We start from the raw sequence: 15,518 nt of genomic DNA, 5'->3' as shown, positions 1-15,518 counted from the left end.
GAGGGAAAGTTGCTTTTCTGATCTGCTGTTGTTCCATTACACCTCCTCATGTCCCAGACCCTGAGTACAGCAGCTACTTCCCTCAGTATCACCAGCCCATGCAGATGCTGCTGGGGAAACCCCTCTACCTGGAAGTGCGGCTGCTGAACGCCCCGGATCCCGGTGTGGTGCTGCTGGTGCACTTCTGTGTGGCCTACCCCCGATCTGGAACATCGGTGTGGGTGCTGCTTTACAATGGGTGCGTCGAAACATCAAAATATTGAGCTCAGCAATGAATATATTTATGACAGGGAGATTGAAGGAAAGTATACCTATGAGACAGTTGGCCTATTAATCCAATGTAAATCCCTAGATGTCCCAACCCCTTGGATCCAGCCCCACACCAGGCGGTGTTGTCTGCTCCACGACCACTTTCTCCTCGGGGTCAAACCCGCCGCTTCACTATCAGCACCTTCCAGTTCCTTCCTGATGGTGAGTTCAAGGACCCGAATGAAGAGGTAAGGATGAGCAGAGTCTCCTAAATTCTAGTGTTAATGTTCATGTGGAGTATTATAGATTGTAGTTGTGTTTTTTCATTATGTTGTGAGTCATTTTCCAGTTGTAGCCTATTGATTTACTACTTATTGCGCAGACTCTGAACTTGAAGTCTGGCGGAAATATTTCTACTGTAAGGAAAATGGAAATGTCTGTAGTATAAATATAAAGCTATAGCTAAGACCTGGTTAACTTAGCTTGGCATAAACATTAGATGGACAGTATATAAAGATGGACGACATGACTGCTCCCCCAAAAGTGAAGCATTACAAGTCATAATGTGCCTCCATTTTCCGATATAATATGGACTATCTTTTGGCGTTATATACAGTTTATTGTAGAAACCGCTAGTCTGGCTCTGTCCACAAGTGATTGTTCCCTTTTCACTGTTTTTCTGTCTAAGCTAAGCTGTTTGCTGACTGTAGCTCTACATTTTCTCTTCATTCTCTCCAACAAGAAAATTATCGTATTTCCCCATATGTCAGATTAAAGCATGCTCCTGGTTCTCTTACAGTTTGTATGAGCTGAAGGAAAGAGAGGTAGAATATGCAGCTGTCTGCTCAGAGCGTGCATGAGTTTGCCCCCTGGTAGTTAATTAAGTCTTATCGTAGGCTGGCAGTTGGCAGTTTCACCTCTGATCCAATTTAGTCAAATGTAAACTCGTGGAAGTAAACGTGTGTTTCCTTTTTGTGCAAAGTCACACCGTTTATTTTGCCTAAAAAAAGCAGTGGGAAATGGAAGCATTTAGAGCTGAACCTCTAAATGTCAAGGCAGCATTCATGACGAGGAGATGTGGAGAGAATGTTTTGTAAAGTGCAAATTCTGGCCAGTTCTCAATTGCTAGCAGCTGCTTGTCACACTACATTGCACCCCCACGCTGGAGACCTTGTCTAATCCCGCTCCTCTTTCACCCCTCAGATCTACTTCATGTGTTCGACTGAGATCTGCTCACCACGTGACGGACCTTGTGTCGAGGGATGCTTCGACCAGTGACGGTGAGGAGAAGTCGCCCTCTGTCCTCGAGTCACCCGCCGCTTTCTCGTGAACTCTGGAAGATTACGTGGAAACACCCATGAATGGGCTGCATTGCACTGATCCCGGCCTGAGAGCGAGCAGAGGCTGCAGTTCCATACGACAGCAGGACAATGACTTAGTAATGAGGGCGGTTTTGAATTATTTATTAAGCCCGATCCATTTCCTGTTTTTCAGTTACGACATGGAAAGCACTTGAAGTTGGTTGAGACGAGGATTACGAGGATCATCTGGTGAGCAGAGCTAGAATAGTGTTGAGCTCCTGTTAAAATACTCCACTGTTGCTTTTGCTTTCTGACTGTGTCTAATCTGTTCTCCTGCTTTTCTTTTTTCAGGCGTCAGACAGCACTCATTGAACTGCCAATAAAAAGCTCCTAAAGGACGCAGAGGGCGTGTGTGTGTGTGTGTGTGTTTTTGTTCCTGAGCCTGCAGCCATTTGGTTTTACAGCAGGAAGTGGCACTCTATCAAGAAAGGGGGGCAACATTGTTTACATGAACACTTGGCCCCTCTGTACTGAGTCTCAGTTAGACACTGGCCTTCTTTGTTGTTCATCGTGTAGCATTTGCAGCATTAAAAATTGACAGTTGAGTAAGATAACTGAAAGTTTTACATATTAATAATATTCCTTGAATCCCAGAATAAGTGACGAATCATGTTTAAAAGGGGACTTCAGAATATTTCCAGTTTGGCTTGATTGTGCAAACATGAGCAGATTAACCTGCTTGCAGTTTGTAACCCATGCATTCAACAATCAGCCCCCACTGTGCAGAGTGCACTTCACTCCTTTGTTGAAACTTTACAGAGCCCTTTGTTTACTGTGTTAATTGGATTAAACAAATTAATTTGTGAACAATATCAGACACACTGACAAAGGCCCCTTTCAAGACACGGCCTCGAGATCAATTAAGACCCCCCTTCATGTCTTGTATTATGTCAGATAACCTCTCACTATAAAGTACAGTAGTGCTCAGGGGAGATGTCTACTTTAATTTGTCGGTAATAAGGTTTTGTGTACAACAACTTAAATGTGAATTATTTTGCTTCTCAGCCAAAGAGCCTCACAGACTTAATAAACAAACACCAGGCAACTATAATAATTTTCATCAACACAAATGGGTAAAAATGTGAACAATTACATTCTTTAAACAATTAAAGAAACTGTTTGGGAAATACTCTGACAACCTATGGGAAGCAGGTTATATTTCATCGGTCTGTTTGTTGGTTTGTTTGTTTTGTCAGCAGCATTAAAAATTACCAATCATTTCCACCAGACTTTATAGGGGTCTAGGCCAGTCAATTTAAGTGGGACTGCAAATTACGGTGGGGACACAATAATTTTTTTCTTTTATATTTCTATTGGAAGAACTAGATAATCATGTAAGATTGTTGGGCCTTGGCGGATATGAGCTCCACTGAATTCCATGCTGCTTTGCTTTCTTAACTTTTGACATGAACATTGATACAACTCATATCTGTTTAATTCAGATTAGCTTAGTTTAATTTAAAGATAGGAAACTATAGGGGAAACAGTCATACAGCTGGTCAAATTCTGTGATGATAACAATCTGTCTCACAGAACCTCTCGAGCTCTCTTATAAACAACAGGTTTATGGGGATAATGGAGGTTATGAGCAGTTCTACTTCTTGTCTGTGTGTAGTCACTTCCTGAAGTCTTCTGTCACCATGCCACGTTAGAAGACAAACTTTATAGACTGTAAAAGGTTCAAAAACTAAAGTCCGACATGTTGTCCTCTTTAAAGTTGTAAATTGGTGTTTCACACTTGTGTTTTTTCTACAAGATAAGATACGATAAGACAACCCTTGTTTATCCCCATTGAGGAAATTAAGCTATTACAGCAGCCCAAGTCCAGAATGAATATCAACTATTTATGAATAGAAATAGAAGAGAATAAAATAGAGCTATATAAATTAAACTTATAAGATACAATAAATGTGTTAATCAAGCTTCATGGGTTTCTGCACAGGAGTTGCGCATTTCGCTTCTGCGCAGGATTTATTTAATTTAATTTGATTACATTTTTTTATTTAATTAATTTTTTTATATTTAATTTTTTTTATATTATTTATTTATTATTTTATATATTTTTTTTAATTTAAATTTTTTTAAGTCGATCTGATGTAAGCCCTGGTACAAGTACCTCAAAGTAAGAATGTGGAATATGGCTAAAATGGCCACTAAATGCAAACTAGCAGGCTTCCTGTTGCATTTTTCCAATTGCACCTAGAGACTTTTTTGTTTGTCTGTTCATGATACACCTTTGTATCGATTTTGGGAAGATCAGTCAATGTGAATGCGTTCCAGGGGTCTCGGGGGCACTGTTAAGCCATTTTGCTACGCCCATTGAAAATTCCTCCAGAATACATACATTTTCACCACTTTCTAATTTTCTGCAAATTTTGGTAAGAATTTGAGCATGTTAAAGCCCTCAAAAAGCCAATTAATTTGCCTGAATAATAATAATCCTTACAATTTCCATAGGGCCTCACTGTCTGCCAGTGCCTGTCAGTGCTCGGGCCCTAATCAAAGATTCCAGTCCAGTGGATGCACTACTTGTTGGCTGGGCGTAGTGACTTCCTGAGGCCCTGCCCTCATTGTGCCAGACAACCCAGTAAAGACTTTACATGGTTAAAAAAAACTGTTTTTAGTTAGGCCTTAGCCTTAGAGGATCCGGTAGTTTTTGCTCCTGTTTCTAGTAAACTACTGATTTTATCAACCCATTTTATTAAACATTAAATTAAATGATTATGTGGTCAATGCAGGTAAATCGGGTTCTGTGCAGGACTAGTTGTTTGCTGGGTGGACTCCCTGAGGTCTTGTACTGTACCAGGCAGCCTAGTTAAGATAAGATAATCTTTTATAAGTCCCACAGTGGGGACATTTGCAAGTCCTTTAAAGACTTAATTAGGTCTGTGCTGTAAGGGATCTGGAAGGCCGTTTCAGTTTCCAGTCTTCTACTGATTTTCTTAACTCTCGGCGAGGACTCATAATTCTGAAAAGATGAACTATCGCTTTAAGAAAGGAAATGGGGGGATGGCAGCCATCCCATTTAAATCCTTACAAGTCAGGATTAGGATTTGGAAAAAAAAAAAAAAAAAAAATCAGTTTTAGCTTGTATTGTAATTAGCTGCAGCAAATTGCCTTTTGAAGTCGCGCTGCCTCTCCTGGTGGCTCCTGACCACTGGGTGTCATCCAAGCAATAAAAATGCCAGAGGAACATACGGCTGCTGCTGCATGCTGCATGACTCACAGCTGGGCTTGTGTGTGAGAGAGGAGACCTTGGCCTGTGTGTGCTGGTTGTGTAATGAGTTAGGAATGAAATGTTGCAGGGGCCGGACGTCATGGTACACCCGTTCCCTTCAGCAGAGGAAATAAAAAGGGCCCTTTTAGCAGAATAGAAACATGTACAATTTAAATGTTTTTCTGCAGAATTGTGCACCACTAGTGAAGATGATGGTTTTATGTCAAGGTTTAAAGGAGGAAGAGTGTGAGCATGGTCTCTCAAGGCCTCCATACATACACACACACACAAACACACACACACAGTGAGTGAAATGTATGGAAGCACTGCGGCACCACTGCGTGTACTCATGGCGGCCTGGTTGTGCGTTCACAGAGGAGAAGCGGAAGACAGGAGGAGGGGAATGACTCCAGCGAGCGAGTAGGAGGAGGAGGGAGAGAGGACGGTTTCCTTCTCTGCAGCACGCTGCCACAGCTCACCGGGAAACGGAGCGGGGGAAGAAAATAATAGGCGAGAAAGAAAGAGAGAAAGAAAGAAAGAGGAAGACGATTAGGAGGAGGAGGAGGAAGAGAGGGAAACACCGCAGCCCCTCTGTTTTTTTATTTATTAAAAAAAAAAAACCTGGAACCCCTCGTCCCCTTTTTTTCGTTTTTCCGCGGAGCCTCGCAGACTGACATGGGGGCAAGAGAAAGCTCCTGAGGCGGATCGACTTCCAGAGCCAGCCCTGCTCTGTGGAGCCTGAGAGGACGAGAGAGCACCGAGGCAACCGGGGAAGACACGCTGAGGGTCCGCGCTCGTCTTGAGGAATCACGCCGAACGAGCTCCAGAGAAAAGACAACCACCACAACAGGAAACGAGCCCGGGAGGACCAGGGGACAGCAGGCGGTAGGCTGTGCTCAGGAGCCGCTGTTTTTTCATCCGTGTTTATTATCCAGTGGTTTGTTGTGATCTGAGGAGACGGAGGCCTCTCAGGCAGACCCGCAGTGAACAGACCCACGGTCAGCGATCCAGGGGGCTACCGCCGGGAATCCAGCCCGCAGACCTTCGCTTATTCCTGGGGACGATTTCTCCATTTCAACCGCTGGAGTTGAATTATTTAATTGGAGTGTTTTTAGAATTAAAAAAATACATTTCCACATATATCAACTCTTAAGGGGGTCACACAAAAGGCCCAGTGCAGCGAGAAGCTACCTGGCTGCATTTATTATTATTAATATTATTATTATCATAATAATATCGAAAAAAGACTGTTTTAACTCCAGGCAGCACTAAAGGTGCACCGAAGGTTTTTTTCAGCCCAGATTGAGAGAGAGAGGTCACAACAAGAAGATTTTTTAAATGTTAATGTCGACCGACGTCGCCTCCATCATGCTGCCCGTGTCCCGGGCTCTCATGGACCGGGAGCTGGACGCCATGGCCGGGGTCGCTCCCGCAGCCGTGCGGGGCATGAAGCGCGGAGACCCGGAGCCCGACGCGCAGACCGCGGCCGCCCTGGTGGACTCGGCCGGGGCGGAGTGCAAGCGTCCCCGCATGGACGGCTCGGGAGGGATCGGCGAGGTTGGTCAGGTGAGTGTGTGTGTGTGTGTGTGTGTGTGTGTGTGTGTGTGTGTGTGTGTGTGTGTGTGTGTGTGTGTGTGTGTGTGTGTGTGTGTGTGTGTGTGTGTGTGTGTGTGTGTGTGTGTGTGTGTGTGTGTGTGTGTGTGTGTGTGTGTGTGTGTGTGTGTGTGTGTGTGTGTGTGTGTGTGTGTGTGTGTGTGTGTGTGTGTGTGTGTGTGTGTGTGTGTGTGTGTGTGTGTGTGTGTGTGTGTGTGTGTGTGTGTGTGTGTGTGTGTGTGTGTGTGTGTGTGTGTGTGTGTGTGTGTGTGTGTGTGTGTGTGTGTGTGTGTGTGTGTGTGTGTGTGTGTGTGTGTGTGTGGAGGGGTGGGGGGGGGTCTGTTTGTGCAAAAAAAAAAAACACAGCAATGCAGAGACGATGGTATCCCACTGTGCACAAGCGTGGTGCAAGGAAGTCGTCATGCATGAGACTATTATCAATTCATCAAGGAATCTGCGTTCCTTCACTCCACCATGCTTCCATCTATTTAAACCATGCTTTCGGGTTTAACCAGTTCGCTTGTGTAAACTGAGGTTTAGTATTATGCAGGTAGCTTGCAGCTGTATCCGCAGCACAGGGGCCACCACTGGGCCCAGTCCATTCCCAGCGCTGCAGGAAATACCTCCACACTTCTCCGCCTGACCCTGTGTGCTGTGTGAAGGGAGCATTGCAGTGGTCCCACTCTGAATGCAATCCACGGTGTTCACTGAGCTGTTCCACTGTAGCTGCTAACATTGCACCTCCAGGCATTTGACTTCAGGTTCGAGAAGGAATTGCAACAGTAATTTGTTGCAGTACCAATTTGTATCAAGTCGACCCCGCAGTGTTTGCCGGGTTGTTTCCCAGCTCTTCAAAGAGGCTGTTTTAATGAATAATATCAGTGGAGCCCAGGCAGAGTTCCAGCGGAGGGTAGGGAACGTAAACAAACTTGACCTTTTATTATGCAAAAATCCTCTTCACCATGTGGCGTATTGCAGTGTACAACGTTTGGCTTGGAAAGGGAATTGATGTCAGTGTTTGCCTGTGTGATCTTTGTGGAGTTGGAGGGTCCGAGGCGAAGACCTGCACTTTTATTGGAACGCAATGCAACCAGCCCAAACATTACTGCATTCATTCCCAGTGGTTTTATCAGAATTCGTGCTGCAGTGTTTGGCTCTGTTTCTGCATTTATCCTCTCTTTAACCTATATTTCTCTTTAAATGTCAGGGAAATCCTTGTGCTGTAATATTTCCACAATGGTCCAACATGTCTTGATGAAGCACCAGAGGAGGACAGGAGGATGCTCGGGACGTCGTTACAGGATATTACAAAGGGGCGAAGCACTCCTTTTAAAAAGATAGAAAGCTTTCTCCCCCACCATGAAAGCACCAGTAATGGAGGTGAAGTGATCTGTTTGCTCCTGGTTGGAAAACTAAATGGATGGCTTTACATTGCCGTGTGTGTGTGTGTGTGTGTGTGTGTGTGTGTGTGTGTGTGTGTGTGTGTGTGTGTGTGTGTGTGTGTGTGTGTGTGTGTGTGTGTGTGTGTGTGTGTGTGTGTGTGTGTGTGTGTGTGTGTGTGTGTGTGTGTGTGTGTGTGTGTGTGTGTTGACAGAAGGGCTTAGGAACGTAATGCACTTAAAAACAGATGTGAGTGGAAGACTTGTTTGTTTGGGAGAGAGAGAGAGGCACGGATCAATAGCTTCAGCACCTAAAATGTATTGAACGTGAGTTGGCTGGACAGTCCGGAAATGAGAGTGGGAGACGTGCCCCCCCCCTCCCTCCTCCTCCCTTTCCTCCCTGCCTCTCAGTTGGTGCAGGAACAGATTTGCCCTATCACTAGCAGTAAAGAGGCTTTGTTTCCAGCTAATGGGATCACATCTCATACTGGAGGGGGCATTATAACCACACTGATCTCTGAGATCCTTATCTGAGGCAGGGATCTTTCACAACACCCAGGCTCACGCACACACACACACAAAAACACACACACACACACACACACACACACACACACACACATTAGTAAGATCCACATGAAGATTATACTGTATTTATACATGTATAGAGCGACAATGATTAGTCAATGTAGCGACTAGTCGACATTCAGAAAAATAACAGGCAACTCTAGTCTGTTGATAATTAAGTGTTTCAGTTTTTTTCTTCTTAAATGTATTGATTATTGATTTCCTGTTTTTTTTATATATATCTTTACACTGAGGGATTTTGGTTGGACAAAATAAGGCACATGGAGATGTTGTTTTGCAGATTTGAGACAGAAGTTGAACATGCTATTTTATACTATTTTCAATTACAATTAATCATAATGAAATTAATCATTAGTTATATAGATTTGTTTTTCTACTGTTATGACATCGGTTTGACGGACCTTTTTTCCATCACTTGCCGTTTGAGCTGCACACAATGAAACAATCGTCCTCTGATCCAACTGTGTTTTATATAAAACTCTGTGGTGTATTTTAATTTCGCCCTCCCTGGTGAAGCCATTAATACTCTACAAACAAACTGGGATGTGATGTCCAATTTTCCTGCTTTTGAAAAGCACTTGGCTCTTCAAGAAAAAAAATCTATAAAAATGCACACCAGCACTTCTGTAAAGCTAATCCTCAGAAGAGAGTAAAGGATGGAAAGTATTATAGAAATCCATCCCCTGGCTCTCGTCAAGCATCGCGTCTCTTTTCCTCCATCCCTGATTTAAAAAGAAAAAAAACACATTTATTTCCGACATCACAGCAGGAGTTGAACTCTGACCTGTAATTCAAGCCAATACAATGGGGTGTGGTTGTGGTAGAGCAAGCCATTTAAACGGCAACAGCCTAATAATGGGATCCTTCCCATTTGGCTATTGACCCTGCTGTTTTTCTCATTAACTGCTAGGGTGTGATGTCATCGCAGTGCGGGGGTGGAAAGCGCTGTCAAGTCAGATTTGCAAAGTTGTAGCGGAGCAGCAATGCATGTATAAGTCTGTGCAGCATGCACTACATGACTGGGTGTTCAGCTAACAGGCAAATACAGCCAGTGGGAGAAAAAATAATCTGGGTGCATTGAACAAGTTCAAATGTTCACTGCTGCTCATAGAAATCAGATGTTGACCTGGAGCTGACACAGTGTTCATCCTATAATGTAGATTCTGAATGTCTTTTGAATAAGATACCAAAAGGAGGGATCACAGTAAAAATAACTGCACGTCCATGTTGCATTCCTCTGCAGTGCCGGCAAAGTCCTGCATTTTTCAGGACAACAGGAGACTCGTAACACCACCCTGCGTCTCCCGCCCTGCTCAGATTTTGGGAAATGTTGAGAGGAGGTTGTCGGTTTCGATATCCATCCGGCGTGCTGCTGAGCTGCCCATGTTTTGTTGTCACTCTGCGGAGGAACCGGGACTCTCTCTAACCTAATAAGGTCTTGCCTGCGGTGACAGCACTGAGGACAAATGACTTGACTAGGACATTAATGTAGGTGGATCACCCCTCTGTACTTTCATCTCGGGCCCGGCTCTGAAATAGAATGAAAACGTCGAGAAAAAGAAAAATCCACTCCTTCTGCGAGTTCAGAATATTTATTTAGTATAGGACCCTGTTTTTCTGTGATAAATCGCCAGCAGAGGTCTGTTGACTGAAATCGGTTTGAGGGAGCAGCAGATACGGGACGATCCTGTTCAGACCCGGTGTTAACATCTGTTTCAGGTGATCCTATCGTCCAGATCTCACTTCGGCTCTAGATGCAAATAAACACGCAGCTACATCAGCTCTGTTCACAAAGATCAAATGATGACAAACGATGACACACTATGACAGGCAGGTCTGTGGCTAATGCATTTGTTTGTGTGTGTACTCAAACTTCTATCTTTGTGAGGACCATTTTGAGTTTAGACCTTTTAGAGCCAGGACTTGGGCTTGGCCACATGACTAAGACTTGCTTTAAGGGCATTTAGTTGTGATGTTTTAGGATATTATGAGAGAGAGAGATATAATTATCAGTATGCATCAGAGAGTGTTACTATTGTGCATCAATGTATTGAAAATATCTTACGTTTTTTTTATGAAGCTGGAATGGTGCAGGGGGCGGTCCTTCACTGCGGCCCAGGATGCATTTGCAGTCACATTGTGAAAACACTGCGGCCTCATGTCATGTCAGCTGCAGTGAAGCACCTTGTTTCTGTTATAGTATTTCAGATTGTCATGGTGTATATTAGTATGTTAATAAATTAATACTATTTGAGTAACTGCAGATAATCTCTGCATTTGTTTGTGTAATTTCTCAATGTCACTATATAAATAGTGTCCGTGTATAGAATCACTATACAGTACATGTACATGTTGTCTAATGTGCGGAAATCTTATAATAATTGAAATTAATTGCGGGACATAATTACAGCTAACATGATATTAATCAGCCATCATTTGCATCTTGGTCTTTCATATTAAATGCACAAAAGATTGGTCAGGAACTTGTAACAGCATTTTTTGCTATTTTCTGACATTTCTTGGATTCACTAAGGAAGGAAGAATGTCGACTGCATAATCATAAATAATGAAGAATCAAAAGTTGATGATATATTGTTGCAATCTGTTCGTTGTTGCATTGTTTTAAATGCAGACTCAATTGTTTTCAATACACTGCACTCTCAAGATTTATTGCTCAGCTGAATAATTTTATGAATCTCTGCCAAAATGTCAAAAATGAAAAGGAGCCAAGGTTTATTTTTTCATATGCAGGCATCTGCATTGTTCCCAGCCTCCGGCTCTGCTCTGTGAGTGATGCTGCAGAGAAATAATGATCTGGACTAATGATGATGGGCAATTATGCTGTGCAGTAAATAATTACAAGCAAATATTAATTCCCTCCTATCAGATCTGAAATAAATTGGGGGATAAAATTACACTTGTATCTCACGCAGATCGCTGTGGTGGACGTCCGTTGTATTGTGTGTCATGTAAATTGCTAGCCGACGCTGCTATGTGATTATGTAATGACAGAACTGTCGAGGCGACGTCCAAGATCCACTTCGACTGCTGCGAAACACGCGTGAAGGTTTGCTGAGGAAAGTTTAAGGGATGTGAGGTGGATTGAGGGAAAATAAACTTCACATCGTCCGGCCATGTGTCTGGAGGCTTAGCACATAAGTGCTCTGTGGATGAAATGGGTTCACATCCTCTTGAGTGTACGGAGCGGCCTGCTCTGCAGTCAGGTACGATGACTCTGAGCAGGGAAATGTAGTTCCTCCTCCTCTTCTTCTTAATCCTCAGAAGAAGAGCAGGAGACCCGCGACACAATGAATAGATGGGAAAATGTCCAGATCAGACACACACACACTAAGGTCTTCAAAAGTATTGATACTTTGAAACTTTTTCAATACCACATGATGCAGTCTACATTAATTTCCCTTTTGATCTTAGCAAAAAGAGCAGAAACAGATCTACAATCAGAATCCGGGCTTACTCGGTCAAAGTACTAATGTTATTTCTGTTATTATAGTATTAATGTTTTCTACAATTAAAAGTAAAGGCAACACTGAAATCACCGCCAGGCAAATCGTCTTAAATCTTTTCGTTGTATAAATAAATTGATTAAATAAATATGTATTGCTTCAAAGAAAAGTATAAGGCTACATGCACATTAGTGCTCAACGTAACCTTTTTTTGTATTGTGGTATTTATTTTAATCTTCTTGTACTAATATTGTAACAAAGTCTTAAAAAAACTGGTATTGCGACAACCTTAATACACACACACGCGCACACACGCACACACACACACACACACACACGCACACCTTGAGGCGACATCCACCTGTATAACATTTTAGTTTGAAAACAACAGTTTCAGACTAAAACGAACTCTGTCCACACAAGCGTTTCGGCTCTGGATCAGTTTTAATCCTTACATACATACAAACATACCTGAAAACATAACTGCTCAGATACGCTGGTCACGTACGTCCCGACACGGGAATAATCGCAGATTTCTCAAATAATAAGCTCGTCTCCGACACATGTAAACAGTTGTATCATTGTAAAATACGGAATTTAACTGAACTGATGTTGGGTCAGCAATGCTTGTAATTGATTATCCATGTTGCGTTCCACACTGGTAGCCGAGGCTTCCAAACATCACAGTTTCTGCACGTTCAGATTAAACCACGTCCGGGGAGTTTTCAGACTAAAAATTTCTATGTTTTAGCAGCTGAAAAACGCCTTGGCCGAGTTTTGAAACGAAAACGTAGAGGTGTGGATGTAGCAGCAGGGTCAGTGTGAGAAAGGGATCACCGGTGTGAGAAGATGGTGTGAAGGAGGAACTCTGCTTTGGGTTTTCTCCCCCCTCCTCCCGTCTCCACCATCTGTTGACTTCAAGTCGTTTTGTCACCGTCTCCTGATTGCTCACCCGGTCCTCGCCAGCAGTTTGGTCTTGTGTTTTTTAGTCACCCCCAGCCCCCCCCCCCCCGGGACACCACCACCTCTGCCAGACAGGTATCAGCTGCTTCATTTGTCACCAACAGGAAAATCATGACTAGCATCAATAAGAATGAGAAATCATTTTGTTTTTCCTGCTCCGTGCTAGTGACTGCGGGGTGGAGAGTGAGACTGATGCACACTCATGTCGAGCAGCCTCCGTGCAGCCCCCCCTCCCTCCTTCCCTGCCTCCGTCCCTCCCTCCCTCCTTCCTTCCACCCAGTTCCTTAAGGAAATTAAGCACATGACTCCGCTCATGTATGAGTCATTGTCTCTGCTCCCTCCATCTCATTTTGTCTTTCCTTTCTCTGCTGTCCTTTTCGCGCTGCATCTCCAGCTCTGGTTCCTCCCCCGGTCCCTCCATCATATGAAATCCAGATGTTACCAGATGTGTGTGTGTGTGTGTGTGTGTGTGTGTTTGTGTGTTCTCACAGCACCTCCTCCCTCACTCTGACACAGTATAGTGCCCTAATAAATCTGGCTTTCTTGCCTAATTGTGTTGTGGTGTTGTTCGGATCCTCCTCCTGCTCCATACCTCCAGTTCAATGAGTCTTGAGTTTGGCCTCGCTGTAAAATAAGGTTTATTCTTTATTCATGTTATTCAAGCCTCTAAGAAGTGATTCATTATTTAGAGCTTCTACCTCCCAAAGCCAGTTCTCTAAGTACATTTTTGGCTGTGAGATAGACTCGCACATAATGCATTTTTCAATCACGAGGACACTTTTTTTCTCCCCTGCTCTCCAGACCAGGTCTTTTGCCTTTTGGAGCTGTTGGGCTTAGTTTTTAGTGAAGCGGCCCCATGGGGTCCGGAGTTAGATGGCTACAGTATTAATCAGGCGAACTCAAGCTGTGAAGCGTGCAGAGCAAAGTGTTCCCCCTAGGGACAGAGCAGACGAGGGACATTGGTTCCAGATGAAAGGAAGATCGGGGGGAAGGACAGAGGGAGGAGGGAGGAGCCGAGTTGTTTTCTAATCTAGCGATATGAAGCCAGAAACAGGCAAATCTGTTTTCCCCTTCAAAGCGAGCTGTAATCGCTGTGAAAAGCTCCTTTTTTAATGGAATACATTAGCATAAAAGCCGGAACACAGCATAATGAGTATAAATAAAGTGAGTTACAAACTATTTTAGGGACCAGGGACGTGATTTATGTTTAATATTTGGCTCCAAACAAAATGAGTGTTGTTTTTTTTCCTTCTCCCGTCTCTGCATCTTGTTTAACTGTAATTACTCAGCACATGTTTGATGTATCCATCTCTTCTCCACGAAGCCAGAACATTGAGAGGAATGTGTCGGAGATTGCATCAGGGGCTCACAATGCCATTTCCCACCGACGGGCTTCATTCCCGCTGACACTCCTGACCTATTTATGATTTAAGAGCTGTGGTGAGACACTTGTTCTTTCTGCCCCGTCTTTCATCTCCTGCTCGCATGATCTCACTCGCCCCCGTTATCGCGTCTTTACAAGGAGACAAAAGATCCGCTGGGTGGAAAACTCCAGAGGAGATAGCAGGAGTGTGTCACTGGAGTTAATTTGATTGGGAGTCGGCAACGCCACAAGAGTCAAATATAGAGGCGCCACTAACTGGGTGTAAAGATAGAGTAAATACAAGAAACGAACAATTCTGAGCAATAAAAATGATATGGATTAACAAAATACTCACCATGCATCTTCTCTCTTTCAGAATAACGACCCCTTGACCCTTGGTTACCACGGCTACCCGTCTCTTAGTCAGGTAAGGAGACATTTACTCTCTCTAACACACGTGTAAAAATTACATATTTTATAATCCCCCTGCCATCCAGCCCGGTGTTTCTTTCATATCTGGATGCAGTATATATATGTATACTCAAGCATTTACATGGCTCAGTGAAGCTCTCTAAACCACAAGGTGGGGGTGTGGATTATAGTTTGTCAGTCGTGTAGAAGAAGACATGCCTCCACATCCTCCACTCATCCAGTCGAGCCCTCCCACTACTTCTTATTTGTCCATGAAACCATCGGCAATATTATTCATCATCTCTCAGCCCGGAAAAATTCATTAATTTTATTTTTTAGCACCTTGAAAAACATGCAAATATTCCTGCTTTTCTGCCCACAAACAAACATCACGCATAACAACAACAGAACAAAGAAGCCAAACAGAACCTGTACTGCCTGTCGTGTTTGTTGTTCTGTGTGTGTGTGAGTGAGTGTGTGTGTGTGTGTGTGTGAATGTGCGCAAGGCCACAATCTGTTTACTCTTGTTTGTATTAGCCTGCTGATTGTGTTATTAGACTGCTCAGTTTATTTGGTTAATCCTTAGATCATCCTCCGTTCATCCACTCATCCTCTCATGCTCTGCCCATAATCCCCTCATCCCTCACTCCCCGTGACGCCCAACAACCTCTGGCTGCTTATCTGCACTTCATCGGCCCTAAGCCTTCACTTGCACTCTCCTTATTCGCTAGAGGGTGACTGATTATTTGTGTTGCTTTCTCTGGTTGTACAGTGCTGGTTAGAGGCCAATTAGCCAGTTTTCATTTGACAGTTCCCTGATGATAGTTTTTCAAATAATAATCAACTGAAAAGACTGAAAAGCTCTCGTGTCGTGATGGAAAGAAGTCGGTGGACGACTTCTTCAGGGACCGAGAAGTGTGAACTGGCGTC

The 15,518-nt window shown here is 43.6% G+C and overlaps 1 protein-coding gene across 5 annotated transcripts in view; it reads left to right on the top strand.

Annotated features, from left to right (window-relative positions):
- Positions 1–5,273: 5,273 nt before the first annotated feature.
- rbfox2 (RNA binding fox-1 homolog 2) overlaps positions 5,274–15,518 on the top strand; it is a 37,129-nt gene continuing 26,884 nt past the window's right edge. For 3 of the 5 annotated variants that reach the window (XM_061086702.1, XM_061086694.1, XM_061086727.1), the window contains exons 1-2: positions 5,274–6,393; positions 14,554–14,604. In XM_061086702.1, coding sequence (XP_060942685.1) covers positions 6,166–6,393; positions 14,554–14,604 — 279 coding nt within the window. In that variant the 5' untranslated portion in view covers positions 5,274–6,165. The remainder of the gene's footprint in view (positions 6,394–14,553; positions 14,605–15,518) is intronic. The other 2 variants (XM_061086719.1, XM_061086712.1) reach the window with 1 other exon arrangement.

Source organism: Limanda limanda, chromosome 2 (assembly GCF_963576545.1).
Source record: "Limanda limanda chromosome 2, fLimLim1.1, whole genome shotgun sequence".
NCBI lineage: Eukaryota > Metazoa > Chordata > Actinopteri > Pleuronectiformes > Pleuronectidae > Limanda > Limanda limanda.
The sequence above is the reverse complement of the archived record's forward strand: the minus strand, read 5'-3'. Positions and strand labels throughout refer to the sequence as shown.